Below are 13,926 nucleotides of genomic sequence, written 5' to 3'. Positions count from 1 at the left end.
GTCATGGGTTAAGGGTGAAAGGGGAAAAGTTTAAAGGGAACATGGGGGGGGGGCTTCTTTGCGCAGAGTGGTGGGAGTGTGGAATGAGCTGCCAGATGAAGTGGTGAATGCAGGCTCACTTTTGACATTTAAGAAAAACTTGGACAGGTACATGGATGAGAGGGGTTTGGAGGGATATGGCCCAGGTGCAGGTCAGTGGGACGAGGCAGAAAAATGGTTCGGCACAGCCAAGAAGGGCCAGAAGGCCTGTTTCTGTGCTGTAATGTTCTATGATTCTAATCACAGGAACATTTACAATGACTAATTAGCCTACCCTGTATGTCTTTGAACTGTGGGAGGAAACCTGAGCACCTGGAGAAAACTCATGTATTCCACAGGGAGGATATACAGAGACTCCTTACAAATAGTATTGGAATTGAACTCTGCTGTAGTAGTGTCACATTCAAGCTGCACACATCCATTCCATTACACTTTAAAAGAACCTAGACTGAGCTTCTGTGAGAAGGATGTTGCAGTAAACAGACAATACTCCGGCAATACAATTATATTTATTTATTTAGATACAGCGTGGAATAAGCCCTTCTGGGCTTTCAATCCATGTTGCCAGCAACCTTCGATTTAATCTTAGCCTAACCAGGGAACAATTTACAATGATCAATTTACCTGTCAACCGGTATCGTTTTGGGTTGTGGGAGGAAACCGACGGACCTGGAGGAACCCCATTCAGTCAAGGGGAGGATGTACAAGCTCCTTTCAGACAGTGGTGGGAATTGAACCTGGGTCATTGGTATTGTAAAGTGTGCTAACCACTATGCTGCCATACATTACTGAAGACTTGTGCTACCGAACTTGCTGTATCCTTGGCCAAAATGTTCCAGCAACAACACTGGCATCTACCCAGGTAGGTCCTGTCCATAAGCAGCATGATAAATCCATCACTGTGTATGTGGCCACACAAGGTATGTGACAGGTAAAATTCACACTATATATCAACACAGACCTGGATACTGACCAAGCTGCAATGATGTGATCTCTCCAGCAGACAATTCAATTCAAAATTAGGGACTCAAAAGATGCTGGAAACTCCTCAGACACTCCTTTTGACCAGCATCCTATTGATTTGGTACTCAAGATCCCCGGAGTCAGTCAATTCCTTGAGGTAAGTAAGAAAGAAAACCGTTGCACCAAAAGTTAAATAGGATTAGAAACATTCTCCAGTAAACTTTATTTTTCCCAAAATATAATGCTGAAACCAGACAATCTGCAATCACCATCTCCACATAACTGGGTGCTCTTTACTGCAAGGGATTCAAGTGTCCGATACATTTTAAAAATAAAATACATCAGAATCATTACTGCAAAGACATCGCAGGATCCATAAACAATGCCAATGATACCATGTTTACGAAAGGTGACAAAAGCCCAACTATAATGTCCTTTCAAAATAATCATACTGGAGAATGCTCCAAATTGTGTGGTGTTGGACTGGAGTACTGGAGGGAACAGTTTGATCATTAACTCACTAATACTGGGGTACAGCATTGGTAGGTTAGTGGTGATACCAAAGTGAGTGATGGGGTGAGAAAATGCACTGTTTCTGTTTAAGAAAAGCTGTCCAATCACTCCCCCCCCCCCCCCCATTGCACTATGGCCAGAGTTAAATCTCACGAGTCCCATGCCAAGACTTATTTCAGCAAGGTGGTAGGGAGAGAGGCAGAACTAAGCATGTTCTGGAACTCCTGGGAAGTGTCCAATCCACTCATCTCCAAAATAATCTCATTAGGAAAGAATGGACTCAACCCATGAAGAGTCTGGGAAGCTCCATCGAACTTCCAAAGGCAGGATGTCTGAAATATCCTCCAAAACAAACAGATGTTCAGCCCTGATAAGGATCTCTAAACCTTGTCTTTTACAATGCAGTTATTATTGGAATAGAATGCTCTTCTTTATGGGATTGGGTAGGAAAGTAAGAGTTGGGAAAGGCAAAGAAAGGAAATAATACATGCAAATTCCAGACTGTTTTGCATCCCCATGAGCAAGGCCCCTCAAGTTTACCTCCATTGTCATGCATTCCCAAGATCAAAACTTGGAAGACTTTTACAAAGAAAATGTTGAGTGCTGATCTAAGCATTCACCACTTTGGAACACAACAGAGTAATGGCAGACACTGGTTTAGCAAATAAACAGCTGAGAAAGGAATGGAAGCCATACATTTCTCATGGGTTATGGGACAATGACCAAGAGCAGTGTCCATACACAATAGAAGAAAGGACTGTTTAAGCAAGCAGATAAATAGGGATCATCCCAAAGTTAATATTGAAAGATTACTTCTAGCTCCCTTTCCAGGAAACCTACAATTTTAGTTTGGGTGATACTACAGTATGGATTACAACCTTTCACATTGAAAGGATCATTATGCTACAGGGCAGATATCACACAGTGGCAAAAGAAATGTGAATTTTTACTCAGATTCCATAGCAGTTTAAAAGGGACGTGGAACAGATTCCTGAAGCTTAAATAGAAACCACACTTCACTCTGTATTGTCCTTGCAGCAAGGGTTACAACAGTGCATCACCCACAAATAAATAGCTTGTGGTTCTCTCAAACTTTCACTTGAGAGCCCCACATTCGGGTGCTGGGGGAGGTATTGTGACAGTGCAGCAAGTTAAAAGCATTCTTACAAAAATGAGCAAAACATTAATATAGAATTTAATTGGAATTGGCCATCAGAACCATAATCTTTGGATGGTTTCTTTGAGAGAAGCCACAGGTGTTCTTCTTTGAGAAAAGCTACAAAAGAATGTGGAGCTGTGGGTGTAAACTGATTGCATTAATCAGACAACAATGCACCCATTCCTTTCAGCAAATGTGCAACACCCTATATCCAGCCTGAACAGCAGAGAATGTTTAGTTCCTGGTCTGTTGCAGTAGGTGCAGCATGCAGATGTTGGGACTCGTCACAGCAAAGGACACTTCCTCTTCTTGGAAACCACTACAGCCCTGCCTGTTCAGGGCTAAAGGTCACGGGGAACAAGCATTCATGCCATAACAACCCCCAATCCCACTTTCCAGCAATTCATTCCTGTAAAGAACAATGGGCTCAACAGCTTAATTTGGGGAACGGTTCAAGAATGGAACAAATCAACCCCCTCCAAAGAAAGTGCTGAAGCACAGTGGGGCCAGAACAATCTTGGGGCTTGGCACAAAATATTAGGCAAGAAGTCAGATTTTCCAAGAATAGAGGTGCATTGCAGCAAGATAAGGGGTTGGGACAGGCAGCGGCCACATCAGTCCAAACTGAAGCAGGCAATCCTCCACTGGAGGATGAAGTGTTCTTCAGCCCTTCCTGTCCCACCCTAACCAGATGAGAACTACAGCTTCTAGGATTAGTAACCTTATGAACAGTGATTTCTGCACTTGATTTTTAATTGTCTAGCATGCTTAAGCTCAGCCGCACCCACACTGCTGTGTCAAGCCCCTTGGGGATCATCTGTAACACTTTATAGAAATTTTCCTAATGTCGATACCAAGTTGCTGCTGATACATCAGGCACAGGGAGTCTTCCTGCTGCTTTGAGGATTGTCACCCAACATCTTTGATTTCAGATGCTCCTTGTAGGACAGGATACCGCCTTGCCACTTCCTGATTGTCTGCTTCTCACACACCCAGATCTCCTGTGCTACCTGAGAAACAAATTGGAGATTAGTGTCAAGATATGCAAACACTTAAACCAGGACCCTAGAGGGAATTTTCTCCCAACCCAGCAGGCTAATGCAGCCAGATCCCAATGAACTGCTACTCAAAGAGCACCAGTAATTCCTCCCACCTCTCTCTGGCTTCTCCCTGCCAGGTTCTCCATTGTAGGCTCAGCAATCCAGTTAAATAGCATGACAAAAAGTTGCAAGTATATTGATGTTGGAAGCAAATCAAATCCACATCAATACAATATTTTTTGTGAGGTTTGACACAGTCAGTGCGTTTGTGCTTTGATTTCCAGTGACCTCAGTTTCAACATTACTCTGATACCATACCCTGGGCTCTTCACATCAGTACATTGAAGGAGCAGTGTTTAAGTGTTTCATATGCAGGGCATCGAAGGAATATTTACCAAAGCTTATGGGATCTTAAGTTTTATGAATGTTGGTTACAAAAGCAGTCAAGTCATATTAAACTTTGCTACAATTAGTTTTCTACCTGTTTGACTCACACTATAGGAATGAAATGAAATTCAAGAGTGCACAGAAAAGATTTGTCAGGATGGCTTCAGGGATTAAGAATTCTACAAAGGTAGGTGGGAGAAGCTGGGCTTGCTCTCAGAGGTTGAGAGATTTCATTGAGATGTTAAAAAAAGACAGATAAAGCAGAAAAAAAATTAAATTTTTGGCATGTGGTACAAGAACTAAGGGACAGACTTAAGGCTTTGGAAAGAAGCAAAGCAGGATGAGAGGAAGACTTTTTAAAAAAAGAAATGACTCAGAAAGGTGTTATGGAAGTAATGACAAAGAATTCCGAAGAAAATTGCTTACAAGGGAAGATTGCAGGGCTTTTATTGGTAGTGAAGGAAGACAACCAACTGGTTTGTTCAGATTTGAGCTAAACAGCTTCGTATACTGTAACAAACAAGACAAAATCTACAGATGCTGGAAATCCAAGCAACACACACAAAATGTTGGAGAAACTCAGCAAGCCAGGCAGCATCTATGGAAAAAAGTACAGTTGACATTTTGGGCCAAGACCCTTCAGCAGGACTAGAGGAAAAAAGATGATGAGGAGATATTGTTTGGTGGTAGAATCCTTTGAAGATGGCAGAAGTTATGAAGAATGACTCGTTAGAGGTTGGGTGAGACTAGAACCAGAGGTCATAGATTAAAGGTGAAAGGTTTAAGGGGAACCTTGAGGGGAATACTTAATAGGAACCTTTTTTTTACTCAAAGTGGTGTGTGTGGAATGAGCTGCCAACAGAAGTGGTAGATGCAGGTTCAATTGTAACATTTAAGAGAAGTTTGGATAAGTACACAAATGGGAGGGATATGGAGGATTATGGTCCAGGTGTACGTCGATGAGACCAGGCAGAATAACAGTTTGGCATGGACTAGATGAACCAAAGAGCCTGTTCCTGTGCTGTAGTGCTCCAAAACTCTACAACAGTCAAATCCTAAAATGAGGAGAGGTACTGGAAATATTCCTCCAGAGTGCTGTTAGAAGTATGGAGTAATCTGCCAAGAAATGGTTCAGAACATTGCACTTAGCAAAAATCTCATTGAAAATTTGAAGGAAGCATAGATTTAGGCCAAAGGGAGCAAGGACAAGCTACCGTCTTACATTCTGGAAACATTTGGTTAACAACGTTGAAGGGAATATTGACTATGGACCACCTCATGAAGGACTGACCTACAGCTGATCTCATGGGTCATAAGGCCTAACAGATGAGTTTGGGTGGAAAGCAAGAAAAAAAATTTCCTGACCTGTTGAATGAGCCTGAAGTCGTGGCTGACCAGCATCATACCGCCCTCAAACTCATTGATAGCATCAGCAAGGGCATCAATAGTCTCAATATCCAGGTGATTTGTGGGCTCATCAAGAAACAGCATGTGAGGAGACTGCCAAGCCAGCCAGGCAAAGCACACTCGACACTTCTGTCCATCCGACAGGTTTCGGATGGGACTCACCTGGAACACAATCCAGAAATAAACAATTTAACTAGAATGTGAGGTACAGCACAAGTTCAGACATGTGAAGCAGAAGAATGTTGTAGAGCTCTAACACGGCTCCTCTGTTCATCAAAATCATGAATGATCTTCTATTAGCACCATACCCAATCCTTTAGTGATCAAAATCTCTTGATATCTTTCTCGAATTAACACAATAACCAAGATTTTACATTTATTTAGGGGTTAAGAATTTCAAAGAGATTCCAGCCTCTGAAGAATATGGCCTCATCCAAGTCTTACACTGCTTATCTCTTATATTACACTGTGTCCTCAGTCTTCATCCCTGACCTGTAATAAGTTTGTAAGTTTTAGATCTCCTCTCATCCTTCTAAACTCCAAAGGATGCAGTCACAGTCTACTCACTCTCTCCCTAAACAGCAAACACACCAATCCAGCAACCAGACTAGTTCTTTATTACACTCCCTTTATGGCAGGTTACTGTACTCAATTCTTCAGATGCAGCCCTATACAAAAGTGGTAAGGCTCATTTAATCTTGCTTGATAAGCATTCATATATTAAAGGCTAGTATACCCAGTTGCTCTGCTAATCACTTGATGGATCTCCAAGTTGCTCTTCACTGATTGTGTACCATCTGCCATGCACTCACTTAGCATGCCTACATCCGACTATTTTACATCCTCCTCCAAACTTGAATTATTCTGACGGCACTACCAACAATTGGCTTCACAAACAAGCTTACACTTGAAAGACAAAAATGGGTATCCAAAGCCAGATGGTTATGGCTATATACCCTTTTCCACTTTCTGGGAGAGGATTCAAATTGATGCCCAGATCTAACAAAAGATAATGCAACACAAGACTCTCAAATCCCAGCATTCAAGCCAACTGTTCCCACTGTGGCACATACCTGCTGCTTCCCTGAGAGCCCATAGCGTCCAATGATTTTCCGCATCTCCTCCTTTTCTTTGATTTCTGGATAGCACTTCATCATGTAATCCAAAGGGGAGAGGTCCAAGTCCAACTGATCTTGCAAATGCTGAGAGATGAGGAGAAATAACATTATAATAAGACTTCAAAGAAATGTAACATTGAAACATTCAAACCTGCTCAAGAAATCTGCAATCACACCTGATCCTCTAACCTGAACAGCCTATTCCCATTCTGTTCCCATACACTATGCTTTGTCCTTACAAATCAACACATTTTCTCAATATGTCCTCCCTAGCATTCTGTGTTAGAGAAGTCCACAGATTCACCACACTTTGACTAAATCAGGCAGCCTCTATGGAAAGAGAAGCCAGTTAACATTTCAAGTTGAAGATGTTTCATCAGGTTTCCATCCATAAGTGCTGCTTTACTAGCTGCATTGTTTCAGATTTTAGTAACTACAGTTTTTTGTTTTGTTACTGAAGATATTTCTCAACTCAATTGAAACCCTTATCCCAAAAATGACCCCTGGTTTTAGATGAGCCCTCTATGTTATTCTCACCAAGGTGAACCCTGCACCCAGCTTGTCAAATTGAGGTACACTTCAATGAGATCCTCCCCCTCATTCCTCCAAACTTCATGGAACTGTCCCTGAATGACAGTCCATGAGCAACAGAAATCAGGAAGGTGAACATTCCCTACACTTCCTCTATGGCCAGCATATCTTTTCTGGGATAAGGAGTCAAAACTGCACATAATACTCCAAGTGTAGCTCAGGATAATAGCAAGACAGCCTTATTCTTGAACTCAAATGTTCTTACAATGGAGGACACCATATTTTCTGCCTTCTTAACTATTTGCTCTATGTGAAGATTTGCTTTCAGTGACTGTTGTACATTAGGTTATTTTGGACATTTCCTAGATTTCAGTAATTAAATTATACAACATTTGATCTCCCCACCAAAATGGACAACGTCACATTCATAACGCATCTGCTGTGTTCTTGCCCATCCACTCAAGCTGTCCAAATCCCACTCCATTCACAATCCCAATCAGTTTTATAACTTTGAAGTTCAATTTGTTCACCCAGAGCACTGATTAGCTGGTGCCCAGGCACAGATCTCTACAGTACATCGAAAGTTGTAATTACAGTGCCTCTGTAATTCTAAAAGTATATTTTGCATTGTCATTGCTTTTACCCTTGTACTACCTTGAGATACTGAGGTACAGTGGAAAAACTGTTTTGCATGCCATCCATACAGATCTTTCAATCACATCAGTAATTTACCAGATTCTGTCAACCCATTTTCAATCTATGTAAACATACCACCTCCAATCCCACATGCTTCTATTTTGTGTACTAACAAGACGCTCTGAAAAATACTTACTCCATCGGTTCCACCAGCTACATCCTCAAATCACTCCAGTAGATTTAACAAACACCATCTTTTCATAAATTCTTGCTGATTATCTAATCCCATTGAAATTTTCTATTCCATTATCACATCCAGTGGCATTTCCCTTATGAAATGAGTAACCAACCATATTTTCCCTCTCCCCTCTATTTCAATTTTTAAACTGGGGTTACATACAAAACCCTCCAATCTCAAGGAACCATTCTTCGATGTTTTGAAATTCTGTAGGTTATGTCCAATGCATTCATTATTTCCATGACTACTTCAAGTAATATAGACCATTATGCTCTTGGGATTTATTAGCTTTCAGTTCCATTAAATTTCCCAGCAATTTCACCCCCTCCCCCAACAGAACTAACATACTACCATGGTTTAACTCCTTTTTAATTATACACCCAAGTTATTTACCCTCTTCTGAAGATGGATTGTGGCTCCTCAACATAATGGCTTAAAAAGTTATCGCATACACACTCCAATTCAACTTGCACAATATTTGATTTGATCAGTCTACATGTAGACTAAACTCACCAGTGGTTTCTGCTATACCCTTGTTATGTGCGTTTCTGATTTCCTGAATGATGTTACCCCCTACATTACCACCATTTGCAATCACAACTCCTCTATTTCCTGCCGTGTTGCTTTTAACTGTACCAACTTACTCTACATTCAGAATTTCTGAGCACACATTTATTCACACCAATGCTGAGTTAATCCTTCATGAACACCCCACACCTCTTTTCCATTCCTTCTCAGATATTGAATATCCTGATTTGCAAATCCCAGCTTTGATCACCCTGCCTAATTCAAATATTATGAATGTTTTTTTGAACATTCAGATGTCTTTTTCCAGATAACTTAGCATTTCTTTATCACCTTTTTCCCATTTCCCCTTCCCCACATCCCATGCTTCAAGGCCACTCAAGTTTATACACCATCTTTCTGACATGAACTTGACAATTGCTGTGCCAAACAATTCCCTGGAATTAAACACCTTTTATCTTCTGCATTTCTCTCCAATGATGGTGTAAGACCAAGGGAGACAACAGGACTCAGACTCCCTGTGGATGTGGACAGTGAATGACTGCTCTAATTCAGCATCTCCTTTGCACACTGCTGACTTCTTCCTCAGTCAAGTGACTTGACAAAGGATCACAAATGGGATTTAGGACCATAAGTTGTAGGAGCAGAATTGGGCCATTTGATCATGGCTGATTATTTTCCCTCTCAACTCCATTCTCCTACCTTCTCCCCATAATTTTGATGTCCTTACTAATCAATAACCTAACAAGCTCCACTGTAAATATACCCAAAGACTTGCTCCACAACCTCTGTGGTAATGAATGCCATGCTATAACCAAAGAAATACCTCATCTCTGTTCTAAAAGGACATCCTTCTATTCGGAGGCCGTGCCCTCTAGTTCTCGATTTATTGCTCAACCTCAGAAGAAGCCCACATAGCAGGCCTATAGCAAAGGCAATTAGAAATAAACAACCCAGTGAGCAAAGCACTTCCCTTTGCCTATGGCTTCAGCCATTTGATCCTGCAGTGACCAAGGAACACAACTACCAGAAAAGTAAGTTCACAGAAATTACTCTCCACATCCTCAAACTTGTCAGACACACTCTGGACCAATAAATTACAAATGCTTCCAGCATTCCACCCAACAAAAGAGTAACATTTTCAAATATAGTAAAGGCAACTCTTGGAGGGCGGGGGGGAAATCACAATCATCTTTGTTCAACAGGTTAATCAGTTTGGTAATGATTCAGCAATTCAATCACCACTGTACCCATGCCATATATTTAATCCTTCATGAGTGATTTGACAATTAAAATTTGAGACTTCAGATCCTTAATTTTTATATCAGGGAACTCTGAAGAAACCGAGTCACTTACCTCGATAAAAGAAAACAGAGCCAATACATTCCCAAGCTTTGGATACAAAATTTTTTGGGGGATTGCAAATACAGAGAATGTACAGAGGCATCAAGGCAAAATGGACATGCTGAGTGAGTGGATGAAAACAGGGTAGACAGCAAATGTGAAGTGTGAGATTACTTACTCCAGTGCACAAAACAGGATATGGGAACTATCGATGTTCAAAACTCAGGAGTACTTGTACAGGTCTCTAAAAGTAATACACAGTTCAACAAGCTGATAGGAAGGAAAATTCTTAGGAGTGGGGAGGACAGAGGGATCTTGGGGTCCACGCCCATAGATCCTTCAAAGTTGTCACACAGGTTGATTGGATGGTTAAGGCGGCGTATGGTGTGTTAGCTTTCATTGGTCGGGGGACTCAATCCATTAACTGTGAAGTGACGTTGCAGCTCTACAAAACTTCAGCTAGACCACACTTGAAGGATTGTGTTCAGATATAGTTGTCTCATTATAGTAAAGATGTGGAAGCTTTAGAGAGGGTACACAGGAGATTTATCAGGATACTGCCTGGATTAGATAGCACGTCTTGTCAGGAAAGGTTAAACAAATTAGGACTTTTCTCTTTGGAGCAAAGGAGGATGAGAAGTGACTTGACAGAGGTATACATGATGAAGAGAAAAGCACTGAGAGTAGACAGCCAGCAACTTATTCCACAGGGCAGCAATGGGTAATAGGAGGGGGCAAAATGTTAAGGTGATTGGAGTAAAGGATATGGTGGAAGTCAGATGTAAGCTTTCATTAAAAAACTGTGTGGTAGGCATGTGGAACACGTTGCCAGGTGTGGTCTTACGAGGACATTTGAGAGTCCCCAAGATAGGCACATGGATGAAAGAAAACTGGAGGACTATGTGGGAAGGAAAGGTTAGATTAATCTTAGAGTAAAATACAGCCAGAAGTATCAGAAAAAATTAAGAAGGAATGGGAAGAAGAACTTCATTGTCTTATATCCACTGAGCAGTGGGAGAAAATTTTACTATTAGTCAATTTGTCCTCTATTTGTGCTAAACATGCCCTAATACAATTTAAGGTTGTACATAGAGCTCATATGTCTAAGGATAAACTTGCTCGATTTTATTCTCATGTTAATCCAACCTGTGACAGTCGTCATTCTGATGTTGCTTCATTGACCCATATGTTTTGGTCTTGCCCTTGTTTACAAAATTACTGGAAAGATATTTTCAGTATTATTTCAAGAGTTCTGAATATCAATTTCCAACCGCATCCTTTTACTGCAAGTTTTGGTTTACCAATGGTGGATAATAGTCGTTTATCCTCTTCATCTCGACGAATGATTGCATTTGTTACATTAATGGCTAGAAGATCTATTTTATTGAATTGGAAAGAAATTAATCCTCCAACTATATTTCAGTGGTTTTCTCGAACTATCTCTTGTTTGAGCTTAGAAAAAATTAGAAGTGTTGTTTTTGATCCTTCAGTTAAATTTGAAGAAACTTGGAGACCATTTATTCAACATTTTCATGAGTTAAATTGTCTTTTCCTAAACCTTACTTTTATTATCCTTAATTATTTGGATGGAGGTTCGGAGTTATTGGCACTACTGTATGTATTTAACATTATGCAACGGCCCATGTTGGTTAGTGTTTTTTTTCCTCTCTATTTTTGGGTTTTTTTTTCTTTTTGTTTCTTTTGTTCATAAATACTATGAGTTTGGGAGGCTATATATATTGATTATTATATATTTGAATGTCTACTTAAACTATCAATTATGTACTCTCAAACACTTTGTATTCATGTTTCATTTATGTTTGTTTAAAAATTAATAAAAAGATTTAAAAAGAAAGATTAAACTTAGAGTAGGTTAAAATATCAGCCTGACATCATAAGCCAGAGAGCTTGCACTGTTCTTTGTTCAATTGTTGTGCTGGCCTTTCTGGTGGCAGGATGTAAGTACAGGTATAGGACTACTTACTGCAATTGCATTGCTCTTGGCAAGTCCACATCTGGAGTACTGTGCAAGTTTGCTCTTCTGACCTAATCAAAGGATGTACATACCCTAGGTGAGCGCAACAGATTTGCCTGGCTAGGTCTTGGGATGGCTGTTTGATGTAGGAGGAAATACTGAGCAGAGAAGGCCTGTATTCGTTGGAGTTTGGAAGAATAAGAGGTGGCATCTTTGAAACTTAGAGCCCAACAGTCTGAATTGGTAGGACATTTTCTCTGACTGTGTCTTAAAAGCTATTAACAGGAAAAGATATTTAGGACTGAGATTGAGATTCTTCAGAGTGAAAAATCTTAAACAAAATTTATAGCCCAAAGGGTTGTGGTAATTCAGCTATTTATTCAGAACAGAGTGAACTATGATCTCGAAGGATGACAGTACAGGTCTGAAATGCCAAATGGCTTCCTTCAAATTCTTATTTGACCCAACTTCTCTATAGAATAATTTAGATACATAGTGATTAACAGATATAGTAAAGGATAAAAAGGTGTAAAATTGTTTAAAGCAGCCCATAAGAAAGTAAACAATGTATACATTTCAAGGAAATGAAGCTAGGCAAGTGGTGGCTGTGAGCTCATTTTTGTTGCAGTCATCATAATGACATTTACCATTGTTATGGAAAAATAAAGGTATCCAAGGAACAAACATACTGAACTGGGGCATGAGTGATTTATTAAATATGAACAGGAAATAAAGTGGTGCAAGAAGGCAGAATGGGTTTGGGAGAGGATGAGGGGCAGAGAGAGAAAGAAAGGGGAAGGTACAAGTTTCTTTCAGAACTTGGGCGTCACTGACAAAGTCAACATTTATTGCCTGCTGCAGTTACTCTGAAAGTGCTTCCAAAGTGTTGTTGGGTAGACGGCTCCAGATTAGTCATGAAGGATTAACAATAAATTTCAAAGTCAGGATGGTGTGGGATTTAGAGGGAAATCTACATCTGGTATCATTTCCTGCTACAATCTACCTTCCTGGTGGTAGATATCAGGGTTTGGGAGATGCTAGGATAGTTAACACAGTACAGTACAGGATAGGAACAGATCCTTTGTCCCATGATATCACAATGTCAAATTAAACTGGTTGTCTTCTGCATTTACCTCCACATTCATGTGTATATAAAAGCCTCTTAAATGGCACTATAATTTAGTTACACCCCTGTCACACTGTTCTAGACACCTACCATTCGCTGCAGCCTATAATGGATGAGGATTAGATTTTCCAAACTGGGAAAAGTACTGACAGAGTGGATACAAAGAAATCCACGACTTACAGCACAGCTACAAATTTTAGCCTTTCAGCATTTCCTTAAACATCAATAGATCACAATCTATTTGAGAAAACAAGTCCAAAATTGATTTTTGTTTTGGCTAACCAAACAGTATGACAGAAAGCTGAGCATATTTAGACGGGTCACATATCAACAGTGAACAGGCCTTCTCATTCATATTTTCCTACAAGACTGGTGACATTTATTGCCCACCTTCTTGCATCACAGAAATAGATGGGACCTGAGAAGGTTAGTAAAAGTTACCTGATGGTATCTCCCAATCTTGACGTGCGAGTGCTTTCGAATCATTCCATCGCAAGGCAAGAGCTACAAGAGAACACAAAAATGGGCAAAATGGTCAGTACAAAATTAGGACTGCACAAAGGCCCAAAGTTCAGTCAACAGTATCTCATGTTTTCAGGCAAACTAAAAACTTGCTAAAGGAAAGTTTATTTGAGCAAGGGTGACTAGGATGGCCATGATTTAAAGGGCATCAATGGACAGGAATCTCACCCAAAAGGACAGCCATTGCAGAGCTACTGGTTCAGCTCCTACCTGATCTCAAGCAGCACAAATAGGAACCCCTCCAGTCTCCTAGGGTAGAGTGTTGAAGGTGAATGGAAACCACTGCCAAGTGTTGTGGTAGAGGCAGGTACATTAGGGACATTTAAGAGACCCTTAGATAGACACATGGATGAAAGAAAACAAGGACTATGGGAAGAAAAGGTTTGATTGATCTTCAAGTAAA

The 13,926-nt window shown here is 40.4% G+C and overlaps 1 protein-coding gene across 3 annotated transcripts in view; it reads right to left on the bottom strand.

Moving 5' to 3' along the window:
- Positions 1–1,196: 1,196 nt before the first annotated feature.
- The window catches only part of abcf2a (ATP-binding cassette, sub-family F (GCN20), member 2a), a 60,376-nt gene continuing 47,646 nt past the window's right edge, over positions 1,197–13,926 (bottom strand). For all 3 annotated transcript variants that reach the window (XM_073045208.1, XM_073045187.1, XM_073045198.1), the window contains 4 exons: positions 13,443–13,505; positions 6,582–6,710; positions 5,467–5,670; positions 1,197–3,684 (listed from right to left, as the gene is read on the bottom strand). In XM_073045208.1, the coding sequence (XP_072901309.1) occupies positions 3,547–3,684; positions 5,467–5,670; positions 6,582–6,710; positions 13,443–13,505 (534 nt within the window). In that variant the 3' untranslated portion in view covers positions 1,197–3,546. The remainder of the gene's footprint in view (positions 3,685–5,466; positions 5,671–6,581; positions 6,711–13,442; positions 13,506–13,926) is intronic.

The sequence above is a fragment of the Hemitrygon akajei genome, chromosome 1 (genome assembly GCF_048418815.1).
Source record: "Hemitrygon akajei chromosome 1, sHemAka1.3, whole genome shotgun sequence".
NCBI classification, from domain to species: Eukaryota; Metazoa; Chordata; class Chondrichthyes; order Myliobatiformes; family Dasyatidae; genus Hemitrygon; species Hemitrygon akajei.
This window is presented reverse-complemented; position numbering and strand designations above follow the sequence as displayed.